Source organism: Notothenia rossii (assembly GCF_949606895.1).
Source record: "Notothenia rossii genome assembly, chromosome: 2".
Lineage (NCBI taxonomy): Eukaryota > Metazoa > Chordata > Actinopteri > Perciformes > Nototheniidae > Notothenia > Notothenia rossii.
This window is the reverse complement of record NC_136904.1, coordinates 6,536,922-6,549,958: the sequence shown is the minus strand read 5'-3', so window position 1 is coordinate 6,549,958 and position 13,037 is coordinate 6,536,922. Positions and strand designations below refer to the sequence as shown.

The 13,037-nt window shown below is 39.6% G+C and overlaps 1 protein-coding gene across 6 annotated transcripts in view; it reads left to right on the top strand.

Moving 5' to 3' along the window:
* Window positions 1–11,112, top strand: part of LOC307030444 (up-regulator of cell proliferation-like) — a 93,023-nt gene extending 81,911 nt beyond the window's left edge. For 4 of the 6 annotated variants that reach the window (XM_079666878.1, XM_079666876.1, XM_079666877.1 and 1 more), the window contains 2 exons: window positions 4,059–4,127; window positions 5,013–11,112. In XM_079666878.1, coding sequence (XP_079523004.1) covers window positions 4,097–4,127; window positions 5,013–9,691 — 4,710 coding nt within the window. In that variant the 5' untranslated portion in view covers window positions 4,059–4,096 and the 3' untranslated portion in view covers window positions 9,692–11,112. The remainder of the gene's footprint in view (window positions 1–4,058; window positions 4,128–5,012) is intronic. The other 2 variants (XM_079666880.1, XM_079666879.1) reach the window with 1 other exon arrangement.
* The last annotated feature ends 1,925 nt before the right edge of the window (window positions 11,113–13,037 follow it).

Sequence of the window (13,037 nt, the reverse complement as noted above, 5' to 3'; positions counted from 1 at the left end):
AGTTGCTCCATTTTAATATGAAAAACATATTTAAAATGTATTTATCCAAACATAAGAGGTTGAAGTAAAATGTTCAATAAAATTAAATAAAAGTATAATATTGATACAAACATAGTAGGAGTAATCATAATAATCATCATAATCATAGTTCTCAATTTCTGATCAATAAAGTACTTTTTATCAAATGTGCTATCTACTCTGGTATATTTACATTGAGGTGGAAACTGTCTCTGGTAAAAAGAAAATATAATAATAATACAATTGTTGCCCTGCTCACTTTCCCAATACAGAATCTATAATTGTATAAATGATTAAAAAAAGCATTTCCATCAGGAGAGACGTGATGTATGAAATACATGTTTATTAACGGGACGCCTGATATGAGGGAATGGTGATTGACGGATTACTACAAGTGAATGAAATTATGTTTGGCGATTAGGCCCCGGTTTGCAGGATGATCATTCAGGAGGGGAAAACCGCTCCGATGAACCCCCGGGGTCTAGACACTGGTGGTGGTGATAAGTGGTTCGGTCTGGTCTGAAGGGAGAAGTTTTTAGCTTGGCCCTGTATTAGGAGACAGGAGGCGAAGGGGTGAAGAAATGTTCCGACATTTTCCGATTTACCAAACATTGCGTACCGGCGAGGAAAGTGCGTACAGCACTTCCTACGCCGGTTTCCTTATATAAATCACAATCCACTCGAAATGCGGTGCAGCTTTTGCGGGCTTCACGTAACGCCCATATTTGCCTATAAATAGTCAAAGAAACGCCCTTTCATTTATTCATTTTGACTGACTGCATGGAGAAGATCGCAGGAAATGACGACAGAACAGCTAAATAAAGACATCTCACACCGTGTCAGATTTTGGTTCTTTTGGGGAGGTCGAGATAAATCATACTGTTTGGTGGATGCAGTTTGAACCAGAGTAGCAGCATGGAGGTCGGATCGTAAGTAAGTAAGTAAGTAAAAGTTTATTTCTAAAGCACCCCTCCCAGCACGAATGCACAGAGTGCTGTACAAAATATAGCAGTCAAAACAATTAGGCCAATATGGCACTAAGGCATAATAATAACAAAGCATAACATGACAGGAAAATAGAATAAAAACTTAAAAACAATATACAAACATGAAACCAAGTGCAAGAGGACCAGTGATCGACAGTGACAGGACAGTGACGTGATGAACGGCCTAAGACTGCTCAAACGCCTGTTTAAATAAGTGCGTCTTTAGGTGTCCCTTGAACAGGTTGAGGGAGGGAGCCGATCTCAGGACCGGGGTAAGTGCGTTCCAGAGTCTAGGGGCGGCCGCCCCAAACGCCCGGTCCCCCCTGGTCTTTAGTCGGGTCCTGGGCACTGCCAGAAGCCCCTGGTCAGAGGACCTCAGCGAACGAGTGTTTTGGTGTGGTGGAATGAGCTCGCTGATGTAGGCTGGGGCTTGGCCGTTTAGAGCTTTGTATGAGATAATCAGGATCTTGTACTGGATCCTGAAATGAACTGGTAGCCAGTGAAGGGAGGCTAGAATGGGGGTGATATGGCAGGATTTTTTAGACCTGGTGATTAAGCGGGCGGCAGCGTTTTGAACCAGCTGCAGACGGTGAACAGAGGCTTTGCTGAGACAGGTGAAAAGTGAATTACAGTAGTCTAACCGGGATGATATGAATGCGTGGACAGCCATTTCAAGCTCTGCATGAGACACAATGGACCTGAGTTTAGCGATGTTGCGGATGTGGAAAAAACAGTTGCGGGTCAGTGAGGAAACATGTTTGTCCATGTTCATAGCCTGGTCGAAGAACACCCCAAGATTTCTGATGTGGGGGTGAACGTTGGTGGTGAGGGGCCCCATTAGGTTTTTTACCTTGGCTGCTAGGGAGTCTGAGGCAATTATAAGTACCTCTGTCTTCGCCGCATTTAGTTGGAGGAAATTTCTCCCCATCCAGCCCTCAATGGCAGCTAGACAGTCCAGTAGGATGTTAATTTTCTGCATGTTTTGCGGAGTGAAGGACACATACAGCTGGATATCATCAGCGTAGCAGTGGTAGGACGCACCCTTAAAGCTGCTGATGATAGAGCCAAGGGGGAGCAAATATAAGGCCCAGAGGAGCGGGGCCAAGATGGAACCCTGTGGTACCCCACAGGGTAGGGGAGCAGGGTCAGAAGTGAACGGACCAACGGCCACTGAGAATGACCTTCCTCCGAGATATGAGGAAAACCAATCTAGGGCTCTCCCTGAAATGCCCACCCACTCTCTAAGCCTATCCAGCATGATGCTGTGGTCCACAGTATCAAATGCTGCGCTGAGGTCTAACATGATCAGCACAGCGCATTCACCCGAGTCTGCAGCCATCAGGATGTCGTTAGAGACCCTGAGGAGTGCAGTCTCAGTGGAATGCTTCGTGCGGAAACCAGATTGAAATTTATCTAGGGTGTTAGTGTTGGCCAGAAAAGCGTTGAGCTGGTTCGCAACAACCTTTTCAAGCACTTTGGAGGTGAAAGGCAGCTTAGAAATAGGTCTATAGTTTTTTGGGAGAGAGGGGTCCAGGTTAGGTTTCTTAAGGAGGGGCTCGACAACCGCCTGCTTAAAATATGAAGGGACAGAGCCAGATTCAAGAGAAAAGTTAATGATGGAAACCAAACCGGGGCCAACAGAGTTGATTGCTTCTTTCAGGATGGAGGTGGGGATGACATCTAGTGGACTGGAAGAGCGTTTCATGGAATTAACTATGTCAATGAGATCTTGAAGGGAAATAGGGGCAAAACAGTTCAAAGTTGAATGCCTGGCTGGGCAGGTGGGGAGGGGGGAGAGGGAGGGGGAAATGCTGGCTCTCACATCCGCAACCTTGTTTACAAAGAACAAGAGAAAGTCATTACAATCCTCATTTGAGAAAACAGGGATGGGGGGGAGAGGAGAACTAACAATGTTGTTGATGGTCTTAAACAGGATGCTAGGATTGTGCTTACTGGATGTAATGATATCAGAGAAGTAGGCTGCCCTGGCATCTCTAACCATGTTGTTGTATTCAGACATAAGGTCCTTTAGGTAAAGGCGGTGCACCTGGAGATGGGTAGATTTCCAGAGACGCTCTACTTTACGGCATTTTCGTCTAAAATTGTAGATGTTTTCATTTAACCAGGGGGAGTGGTTAACTGCTAACAGCTTTCTAGTAACCATGGGGGCGACCTCGTCTAGAATACTAGAGCAGTGGGTGTTAAAGGAGTTAACCATGAGATCTATGTCGACATGGGAGGGGTTTACTATGTTGCTGTCAAATTTAGAGGCAAATTTATTCGCTGTCAGGCTGTTGATAACGCGCGAGCATTTAACTCGCTTCCCCAGAACAACGTCATTATCAAACAGTGTGTTAAACAGGACACAATAATGATCAGAGACAGTCAACTCTTCAGTGCAAATCGAATTAATCTTTAAACCAGTAGCAAATACAAGATCAAGCGTATTACCTTTTGCATGGGTGGGACCAGAAACATGTTGCGTAAAGTTAAATGATTCTGTGACATTCAAAAAGTTTACAGCAAAGGAGTCCGAGCTATCGTTGACGTGAACGTTAAAATCCCCAACCATCAAAACTCTATCAAAGCGGATGATGGAAGCTAAAAAATGTCCGAAATCCGTAATAAAATTTGCGTTTCAGCCCGTCACCAAAATAAATAAACAAGTTGTCCGAAAAAGGTTAATGACAAAAAACAATACACATAGCCTTCCTCAGGCAGTGTGTTTGTACCGGGGACAGGAGACCCCCCCCTTGATGAGAAACTGTAAGAAATGATCGTGGAATCCCTCCGGAGTGGAGTCATGACGACTGGATCTGAATTATGTTTTTGTATTTGGTGGTTTGTGTCCCAGCTGTCGATCGGCTGTGCGCAGCGTCTCCACTGCAGCAACTCTTTGCACTGAAAATAACGGCAATGGATGAAGAAGAATACTTCATGTGTGATGTTTTGTTTTGATTTTCTGCAACTGATCTGCAACAAATAAGCAATAACACAATGTGTGCTTCTTTGAAAATAAAAGTACTTAAAAGTAGTCTTTTTTTTACCTTATAGGTTTCAGAGCACAGGGGAGTTGAAGGAAAAGTCAGACCATGTCTACAAACACAGGTGAAGAACATGCAGGTAAACTCCGCCATTCACTCAACTTTGATTTGTACTGATGTACTCTGTGTATATATATATATATATATATATATATATATATATATATATATATATTAGGGCTGTCAGTCGATTAACCTAGTTAATCGCGATTAATCGCAAATTAATCGCAAATATTTTATCTGTTCTAAATGTACCTTATAGGAATATTTTTCAAGTTTTTAATACTCTTATCAACATATGAGTGGACAAATATGCTTTATGCAAATGTTTATTATCATTTGAACAATGATAAATATTCTCATGAATATTAAACACAACAACCTCTGAACATTACAAATATTCGCCTCAATTCAACCTGGAACCCAGGGGCGGACTGGCCATTGGGAATACCGGGAGTTTCCCCGGTGGGCCGGTGCTGTGTGTGGGCCGGAGGAAGAAAATAAAAATTTCTAAATCCTACCGGCCCACATTTGTAAGTGTTCCGGCCCAGCCCAGCCCAGTGGGGTGTGGCCCGCTGGACTGGGCTGGGCTGTTTTGATAGGCTACCTATGTTCTATCTATCAGATAGTTTCACTTTCACACATCAGGCCCGTAGCAGCTATCACTGCTACAAGATTTATTTATTTACTAGATCTTTGATCTCTTAGAATTGTGAAACTACAAAATCACAGATTCAAATGATTCACAGATCTTGCTGATGTCCCAAAACTGTGTAATCCAACACAATAAACAATTCTGCAGGCTTGCAAACATGGATGTACAATAACCACACTTTTAAAATAATGAAAAAAGGTGGCTTTATGTTAAATGCCTTCAGCACGTCAGACCTTGAGGAAACATCCATATACAATCCATTAAGGGCTACCTAATATCTAAATATGACCATCTCTTTCTCTTTAACAGTTCTTTTCACCTTTCTCTCCAAACTGGGACTGGAGACATTTTATCCCAACAAGCTCACTCTTCGGTCTCTATTGGAGATCAACAAAAACAGCATAAATGAAGAAGCTGCCATATCAGTACAGAAAATACCTTGGTGCTTTCTCAGGAAACTATTTAAACTCAATGCAGAATGCAGGGGCTGTACACAAGTATCACACAGTGATGATAATGAGGAAAGCAGTGATCCCTTTGACCTTTACACTGCAGATGAATCTGCAGACGATAGGGTTAACCCTCTCGACCTCGTAACAGCACTCTTCCTTTGTGCTGACAGCTTCTTGCAACAGGAAATGGCCCTCAAGATGTCTATGTGCCAGTTTTCTGTCCCACTGCTGATGCCCCCTGTCAATAACAGTCAGAGTACCCTGATGCTGTGGGCTCTGAGGGACATTGTCAAAGAGTGGTGTCCACATCTGTCTGAATCAAGAGGCTTTGTTGAAAACCACATTGTCCAAGCAGAGATACCATTCTATTCCTTTGTGAGGCTCCAGAACTGTACTCTGTCCAAGTCCCAAATGTTGAATCAAGTTCTCAGCCTTGGCCAGCAGCATCACAATTACTTCATACACAGAGACATGAAAGGAGGAGCAATTAAAAGACAGATAGCCAATGGCTTGGCAGAGGTGAGCTGGTACCTTCCCAGAGGCAAAGAACATCCTGATGTATGTCCAGAGCCAATTGCATTCGCCAATCTGAGAGGAAACATTTCTGAGTCACTTGCTCAGTTCACTTTTCTGTTTCAAGTGTCAACTGCTACCTTTGTATTCCTGGACAAAATTGAAAAAGAGGAGCATGAGATTCTGACTTCTCTTAAAGATGTGAAATCCAAACTGTTCTTGGTTGTTAACCGCAAGGATGGAGGTGCTAAAGAGGACATGGAGTCTGTCAGGAAAACAGTGAAAGAATTAGATTTGCCAAACAGTAGTGTGAAAATGAAAGACCAAAGAGTAAATGTTGTGGAGTTTTCAGAGAAACTTTCTGCAGCCATTAACAAGATAACAGTTGGAAAACCCACGATGAGCATTGAAAATATGATTGACAAAGCTGTTGGAGTTGGTCTGTCTGTGGACGAATGCAGAAGTGATGACCAAAAGAAAACAGCTGAGAAGCTTGTCAAAGGAATTGGGGTGAGGAAGATACCAGACTACAAGAGCAAACAGCTTCCTCTACAAGGCGCTGACTGGAAAAAGTTATCGCAGTTAGAGAAAAAGGAATGTAGGTTGAAAACACATGGTAACGTAGAACCGGAAAAACATAAATCTCAGCTGCAGAGAGAACAACAACAAATCAAGGAGAGGCTTGGAAAACAGAAACTATCAGAGGACATGAAGACTTTCATTGAAAAGTTACCTAAAAATGATGATGACAGCAAGAGCAGAGATTTTTTCCTTAAGTGGATGAAACTCAAACTGGATGCTCATTCACGGGATCAGCTATCTTCACTCCGCCATGAATGGAAGGAACAAAGCAACAAAGAGAACAAAGATGTGGAAGAGATTAAGAAGCTGGATCAGGAGTTGCTGGAAAGCTCTTTAGGGTTAGAGCATTACATGAGAGAGATGGGACTGATCTATGAGTTTTCATTGCAGTCACAAAACTCTGCTGATGAAGTACATCGTCTCCCTGGTTTGGCAGCTGATCTGCTGTTGGATGGATATCCTTTAGAGCTCTTGGATGGAGATGCTTCCAACATCCCAGAGAAATGGGTGAGAGATGTACTAATGGAGCTACACAGGAAGGTTGGAGAGAAGAGCAGACTGTTGGTACTGACCGTGTTGGGTGTTCAGAGTACCGGGAAGTCAACACTCCTCAACACCATGTTCGGTGTGCAGTTTGCAGTCAGCAGTGGCAGATGCACAAGAGGAGCGTATATGCTCTTCCTCAGAGTAAGTGATGATATGCAACACCAGCTGAACTGTGACTTCATAGTTCTCATTGACACAGAGGGCCTCAAGGCTCCTCAGTTGTCACAACTAGAAGACAGTTATGAGCATGACAACCAGCTGGCAACCTTTGTCATTGGTTTAAGTGATGTCACAATTATCAATGTCGCTTCAGAGAACTCCACAGAAATGAAAGATATCCTGCAAATTGCAATCCATGCATTCCTGAGAATGAAGGAAATTGGTAAAAAGCCAATTTGTCATTTTGTGCACCAGAATGTAGCTGGAGTCTCCGCTCATGAAAGGACCTTGACGGAGAGACAGCATCTCTTGGACCAACTCAATGAAATGACTCAAATTGCTGCAGAAATGGAAAAGCAGCCCTCTATAAAGAGATTCACAGATGTGCTGGACTATGACATAGCAAAAAACAACTGGAACATCCCCGGACTCTGGCATGGGACTCCACCTATGGCATCAGTGAACACAGGTTACAGTGAAGCTGTAGCAGATTTCAAGAAAAACCTCTTGGAGACAGTGAACAAAGACAAAACTGGTGATGTTTCACAGATTCCAGAGTTTCTAGAATGGGTAAGAAGTCTCTGGAAAGCAGTCAAATATGAGAACTTCATCTTCAGTTTCAGAAACACTCTAGTGGCTCAGGCTTATGACAACCTTTGCAAGGAGTTCAGTCAATGGGAATGGGAGTTCAAAAAAGAGTTAATCTCCTGGCAGGACGAAGCAAAGTTAGAGATCTTCAATTCTGACAATGAAACTCAAGTGGAAACATGGAAGACAATGGTTGCCTCAAAAAAATCACAGTTGTTGCAGAAAATAGAAGAACAAAAAGAAATGGAGAAGAAACTTGATGAATACTACGAAAGGACAGACATACACGTGAACCTGATAGAGAAATACAAAATTGACTTTATCAAGCGTATCACAAGTCTTAAAGTCGAATTCCAACAGTCAGGAAACATTGCATTGGATTTTGCGCTTCACGAAAAAAAAAGTTCAAAAGAGGCTCAGGACATTCAGAGCAAACACAGAGAAATGATTGAAAAAGAAGTAATGCAACTCTTGAGTGATCGCGAACACCGCACACTTTCTGATGAACAGTTGGAACATGACTTTCAACAGATGTGGAAAAAAGTCACAGCAAATGTGTCTGGACTGAAAGAACAAAACATATCTGAAAAAGTCCTTAAACAATTGAGTACACATTTCTCAAATCGTAACTTCAATGAGGAATTACAGAACATTAAAGACCTAAAGGACATTGGCAAGGGTTCTTTTGAGGTCAAATCTGAACATGTAAAAGTAGGTTGGAAAGGCCTAAAAGTCTGGGGAAAAGAAGCTTTACAGAGAGAGTTGCAGAGTTTTGCAGACACTGCCATTGAGTCTTGCACACGGTCTGTACGTGATATTGCAAAAACCAACGCAGACTACCATGACTCTTTTACAAAAGATCTTTTGAAAAAAGTAGATGATTCCTTTAAATCCTGGAGTTTCAAGAGTTTCCAGCCCAAGTTTGAGATTGACCTGAAGCTTCACATTTGTGGCATTGCCTCAAGAGAGTTCCTTCAAATGCACAGACGTTTCTTGATGGCAAGGGATCCCAGAATTCAGCTGGAGTTGAACAAGCCTCAGTACATGTTGGATTTTATCGATCTATACAAAAAGGTGGATCATTGCCAACGCAAAGCAGATGATTTCGTCAGACTTTGTATCAAACCTGCTGTGGAAGAGTACATCAGTAGACATCTGGGAACTAACATTGTGGATGAAGTTTTGGCAGGCCGCCATCCAGGAGAGTACAGTTCACGACACCTTTTCCAGTACAACATTCAGAAAGAGTTGCTGCAAAAGGAAGACTTTCAGAGTTTTGTCAAGTTCATTTGTAAATATGAAATTTATGTAAAGGATTTGATATTTCAGCACATCTTGGAAGAAATGTCAAAGGACAAAGCTTTATGCAAACTGAAATGTCAGATTCTGAAAGTCATAGTTAAGAAAATAACAGATGCAACTGAAAGGGCCTCAAAAGGAGAGGATGGTGTCCTGCTGCCAGATAACAAGGAAAGCATCACAGAGCTCATCAAAAACATGCGCAGATATTTGACCAAAAATATCTCGCTTTCAGAAGAGGCTGAAAAAACCGCCCTGTTTCAAATCCAAAGCACATGCCATCCATTTAAAGAGAGCCTCGTCAAATCATTGAGAGAAATGAATGAACAGCTGCAGGAGGAGTTCTCAAAATCTGAAGACATCGCTGAGACTGTGAACAAACTTCCAACCAAACCACAGGATGAGCTTTTCAGTCAGGGGTTTGGTTGTGGACAACAATGTCCATTTTGTAAAGTTCCTTGTGAAGCTGGAGGTAAAGAACATGAGAAACATCATGCAGCTGTTCATCGGCCAAAAGGTCTGGGTAGATACAGGAATAAAGACACACAGAAGCTGGTGGAAACAATGTGCACAACTGATGTTAACAGTGAACGTAAATTCAGATGTTCAGACACTAATGGAGAGTGGCATCCTTACAAGGATTACAGCACAATCTACCCAGACTGGCTCATTCCTCCAGACTACACCAGGGAGGCATCTGACTACTGGAAGTATGTCCTGGTTAAATACAATGAGAGATTTGCCCAAGAATACAACTCTAAGCCAGCTGATGTTCCAGAAGAATGGACGGAAATTACACAGGAACAAGCACTGAAAGGCTTGAAGGAAGCATTCAACATTAAAGACTAACCTGCAATCCTGCAAACTCGTTAACAAGAGAGAGAAAACCAGAAGGAACCAGGAACTGAACACGCCAGGGCAGAAACACAAAACAGATCGACACTGTTGTGATAAAGTTGCACCGTGATCTTTAGTGGCATCCTGGGGTTTGACGATCACTATTATTGACAACTGATGATTTTAAGAAGTTGCAGAGAAGTTCAAAAGATAGAGAGTTATGTGAGATGTTTTTTTCTTTTTAAGATTACACATGTTTTGTTTTCCTTCATCAATCTTCTATAAGACCTCATGGACAATGACTGGTATGCACCATAATGATGTTAACAAAAAAGAGGAACAATTCTTTAAATCTTTATTGCTTTTTTTTTTTATATGTTCAATATATTATTTTCCTCTGTGTGTGATGACTGGTGTAACAAAATATGATTCTGAAAATGATGTACGTCATCGTCCCCCTGAAGAAAGAGATTGTGTTATTTGTTTTGGTCCTTTTAGTTTCTTGGCTGCTACATTTATTTTCAGTAAACTGTTAAACGTTGTGCATTATAACTGGAGTGCACAACAAAGAGATGTCAATGCTAAAGATGCTTTGCTACAAAGACCGTGTTGGAGACAAAGAGATGTTTTGTGATGTAAATGTCCGCATGACTCATGTATCGCTTCACATTTGAGCTTTTAAGTAACAAGTTTTGCAGATAAAAACCAGGAGGAAAAATTTGTGATTTCATACCAGTCTGAGAATAATACATAAAGATCGAATACTTACTTTTTCTTGTTTTATTATTTGTATTCATTCCTTGTGTTCATGCAATGATGTCTAAAGACCATGTGATGAGATCATGTTTGTTTTTGTTTTTACTACTTATTATTACTTTCTCCAGTTTTTTTTGTTTTGTTTTAGTATTCAAAATATTTTGTAAATATAGACGTTGATGTGAACTTGGAGAGTACATAAGCCAGCCTCAGTTGAAATACTGTCAGTGCATGTTGATGACGTTTTGCTTCATGTGCAAATACTGTGGCATCCTTCACATCTTGTTGATGATGAACTTTTGATTTTCATTATGTTAGACGGATAATGATGTGATGAACAAGTCCGAAAGAAGGACTGTTTGTTTGCTCTGATTTAATTTTTTGGAGTTTTATTTTTTGATGATTTTCATAAAGACTAGTGCAAAAGATAAAGAGGCTGATGTTGTTGATGATGTTAAAATACAAGAACAGAGAAAGAGATGTTATCTCATATGTCTTCAATATGTTTACTGTTATAGTTTCATTCAAGACATTTTATCATTTATATTTTTCCTTTTTTTTTTTCCTTTATATTTTTCCTTTAAATGTTTTTTGTATAATACCTTTGAAAAACTCACACACCCACGCCGTGTGCACAAAATGATGATGTAGGCAAAGACTAGTGATGAGATCATGTTTTATTTTTACTACTTATTATTACTTACTCAATTTATTTACATGTTTTATTTTATTATTAAACTTTGCTTAATGCACAAAGGCCATGAGACACAGATGTTATCTAAGGGCATCACTATTCTTTAATATTTCTACTGTTATAGTTTCACGCAAGACATTGTTATCTTTTCATTTATATGTTTTACTTTTAAATATTCCATTTGTTTTATTCTTTTTGAATAATTTGCTTAAAGAACATTATGCTGTGTGCACACTATGATGTTGTGGGTCTGTGTCGTACAAAGACCATGTGATTAAATCATGTTTTACTTACTATTATTATTCTTACTTATTTTACTTTTTTTCAACACTTATTGCAGTGCATCCTTAGTGCTTAAAGTACAGAGACTATGGGAAACAGATGTTTTCTAACATGTACTCATTATTCTTTAATATGCTCTACTGTTCTGTTTGTTTGAAGTTAAGTAAGTGAATAAGAAATGTTGATGTAACTGACTTGTTGCTGTAGATTAAACATCATCTAAACAAGCCAACAGCAGAGAGTACTGTTGATCATGGTATTGATATTTTCAGATATATTAAAAGTTGATCCAGAGACAAGAAAGTTGAAAATATATCGTAGGCTATATAGTTTAACATCTATATTCTTTTTTTTGTTGTTACTTTTATTCAAGTTTACAAACATAAAGTTGTGTGCATAATGGAAACCAACAAAAATGATATGTTGTCAGATCCTATGAAAAAAAAAAAATGTTGAAGCAAATATAACAATAAAATGATTCTGATCAAAGTCAGTTGTCAGTTTCCTTTTCTCAAGTGAAAATAATCTATCTGTGTTTTTCTGTGTTTTTTCATCCAGATGTTCAGATTTAACTGAGTAATCTGCCTCCACCAGAACAACATGCAGGAAACTAAATGTATTTGATGGTACCATGCATTACAAGATAACATTTAAAAATCAACAGTTTAATCAGGCGTTCAATTACCACAAACTAATTTAAATCTGTTTCTGGTCATTTAGGAAGTATTAAATACGTTAGAAAAGGTTTTGTCTATATTGTTTCTGTTGAACCAAGTCTTTTAACAAAAACGATTTGTATACATGTTTTCATGTTATATAATGTATTCATACAATCTGAACAAGGTGACCTGTGAATCTAGTGTGAGAATAAGTATTCAGATCCTTAACTTAAGTACAAGTGGAAATACTAGGGTTTTAAGTAAAAGTCCTGAATTCAAAATGTTGCGTACGTAAAAGTAAAAAATGATTGGCTTCCAAATATACTTGAAGTACAAAAAGTAAAATGACTCACTCTGCACGATGGCCAATACCAGGACAGATGATACATTATAAAACTATTATCAGCTAAAAATACTGTAAGTATCAAAATAAAAAGTGCATGTTATACAGAATGGCTCTTTCCACAGCATTATATTATTATGGTTATTATATTATATTGTTTTTTATCATTACAAATTCCTAGCACTTAAAAGTTGTAGTTTGTCTGTGGAGCCAATTATAGATACTTTCAAAAATACTGGGTTTATATTTTGTAACATACTGCATTTTATCATATAGCATTTGAGGTGTTTATATATGTAAAAAGTAACTAGTACCTGAGTGTTAAATATATGCAGTTAAGTACAAATTACAGAGTTTAAGTACAATGGAAAAGTATGTCAAAAATTACTTCAGTAGGGAACTTTAATAAAGGTACTTATTTATATTCAACCACTGTGTGAAGACACATGACACAGTGCAGCATTGAAGAAGAAATGTGAGAAAGAAGCAGTTACACTAATGTGAAATTCTGCTTTCTGCCACTTGAGGGAGCAAGAAATCACAAACTACACACACATAACAGTAGTGGCAGATTTGCTCTTTTCTTTTCAGCAAATACTACTTTAAGTCCCCATATACTAATGA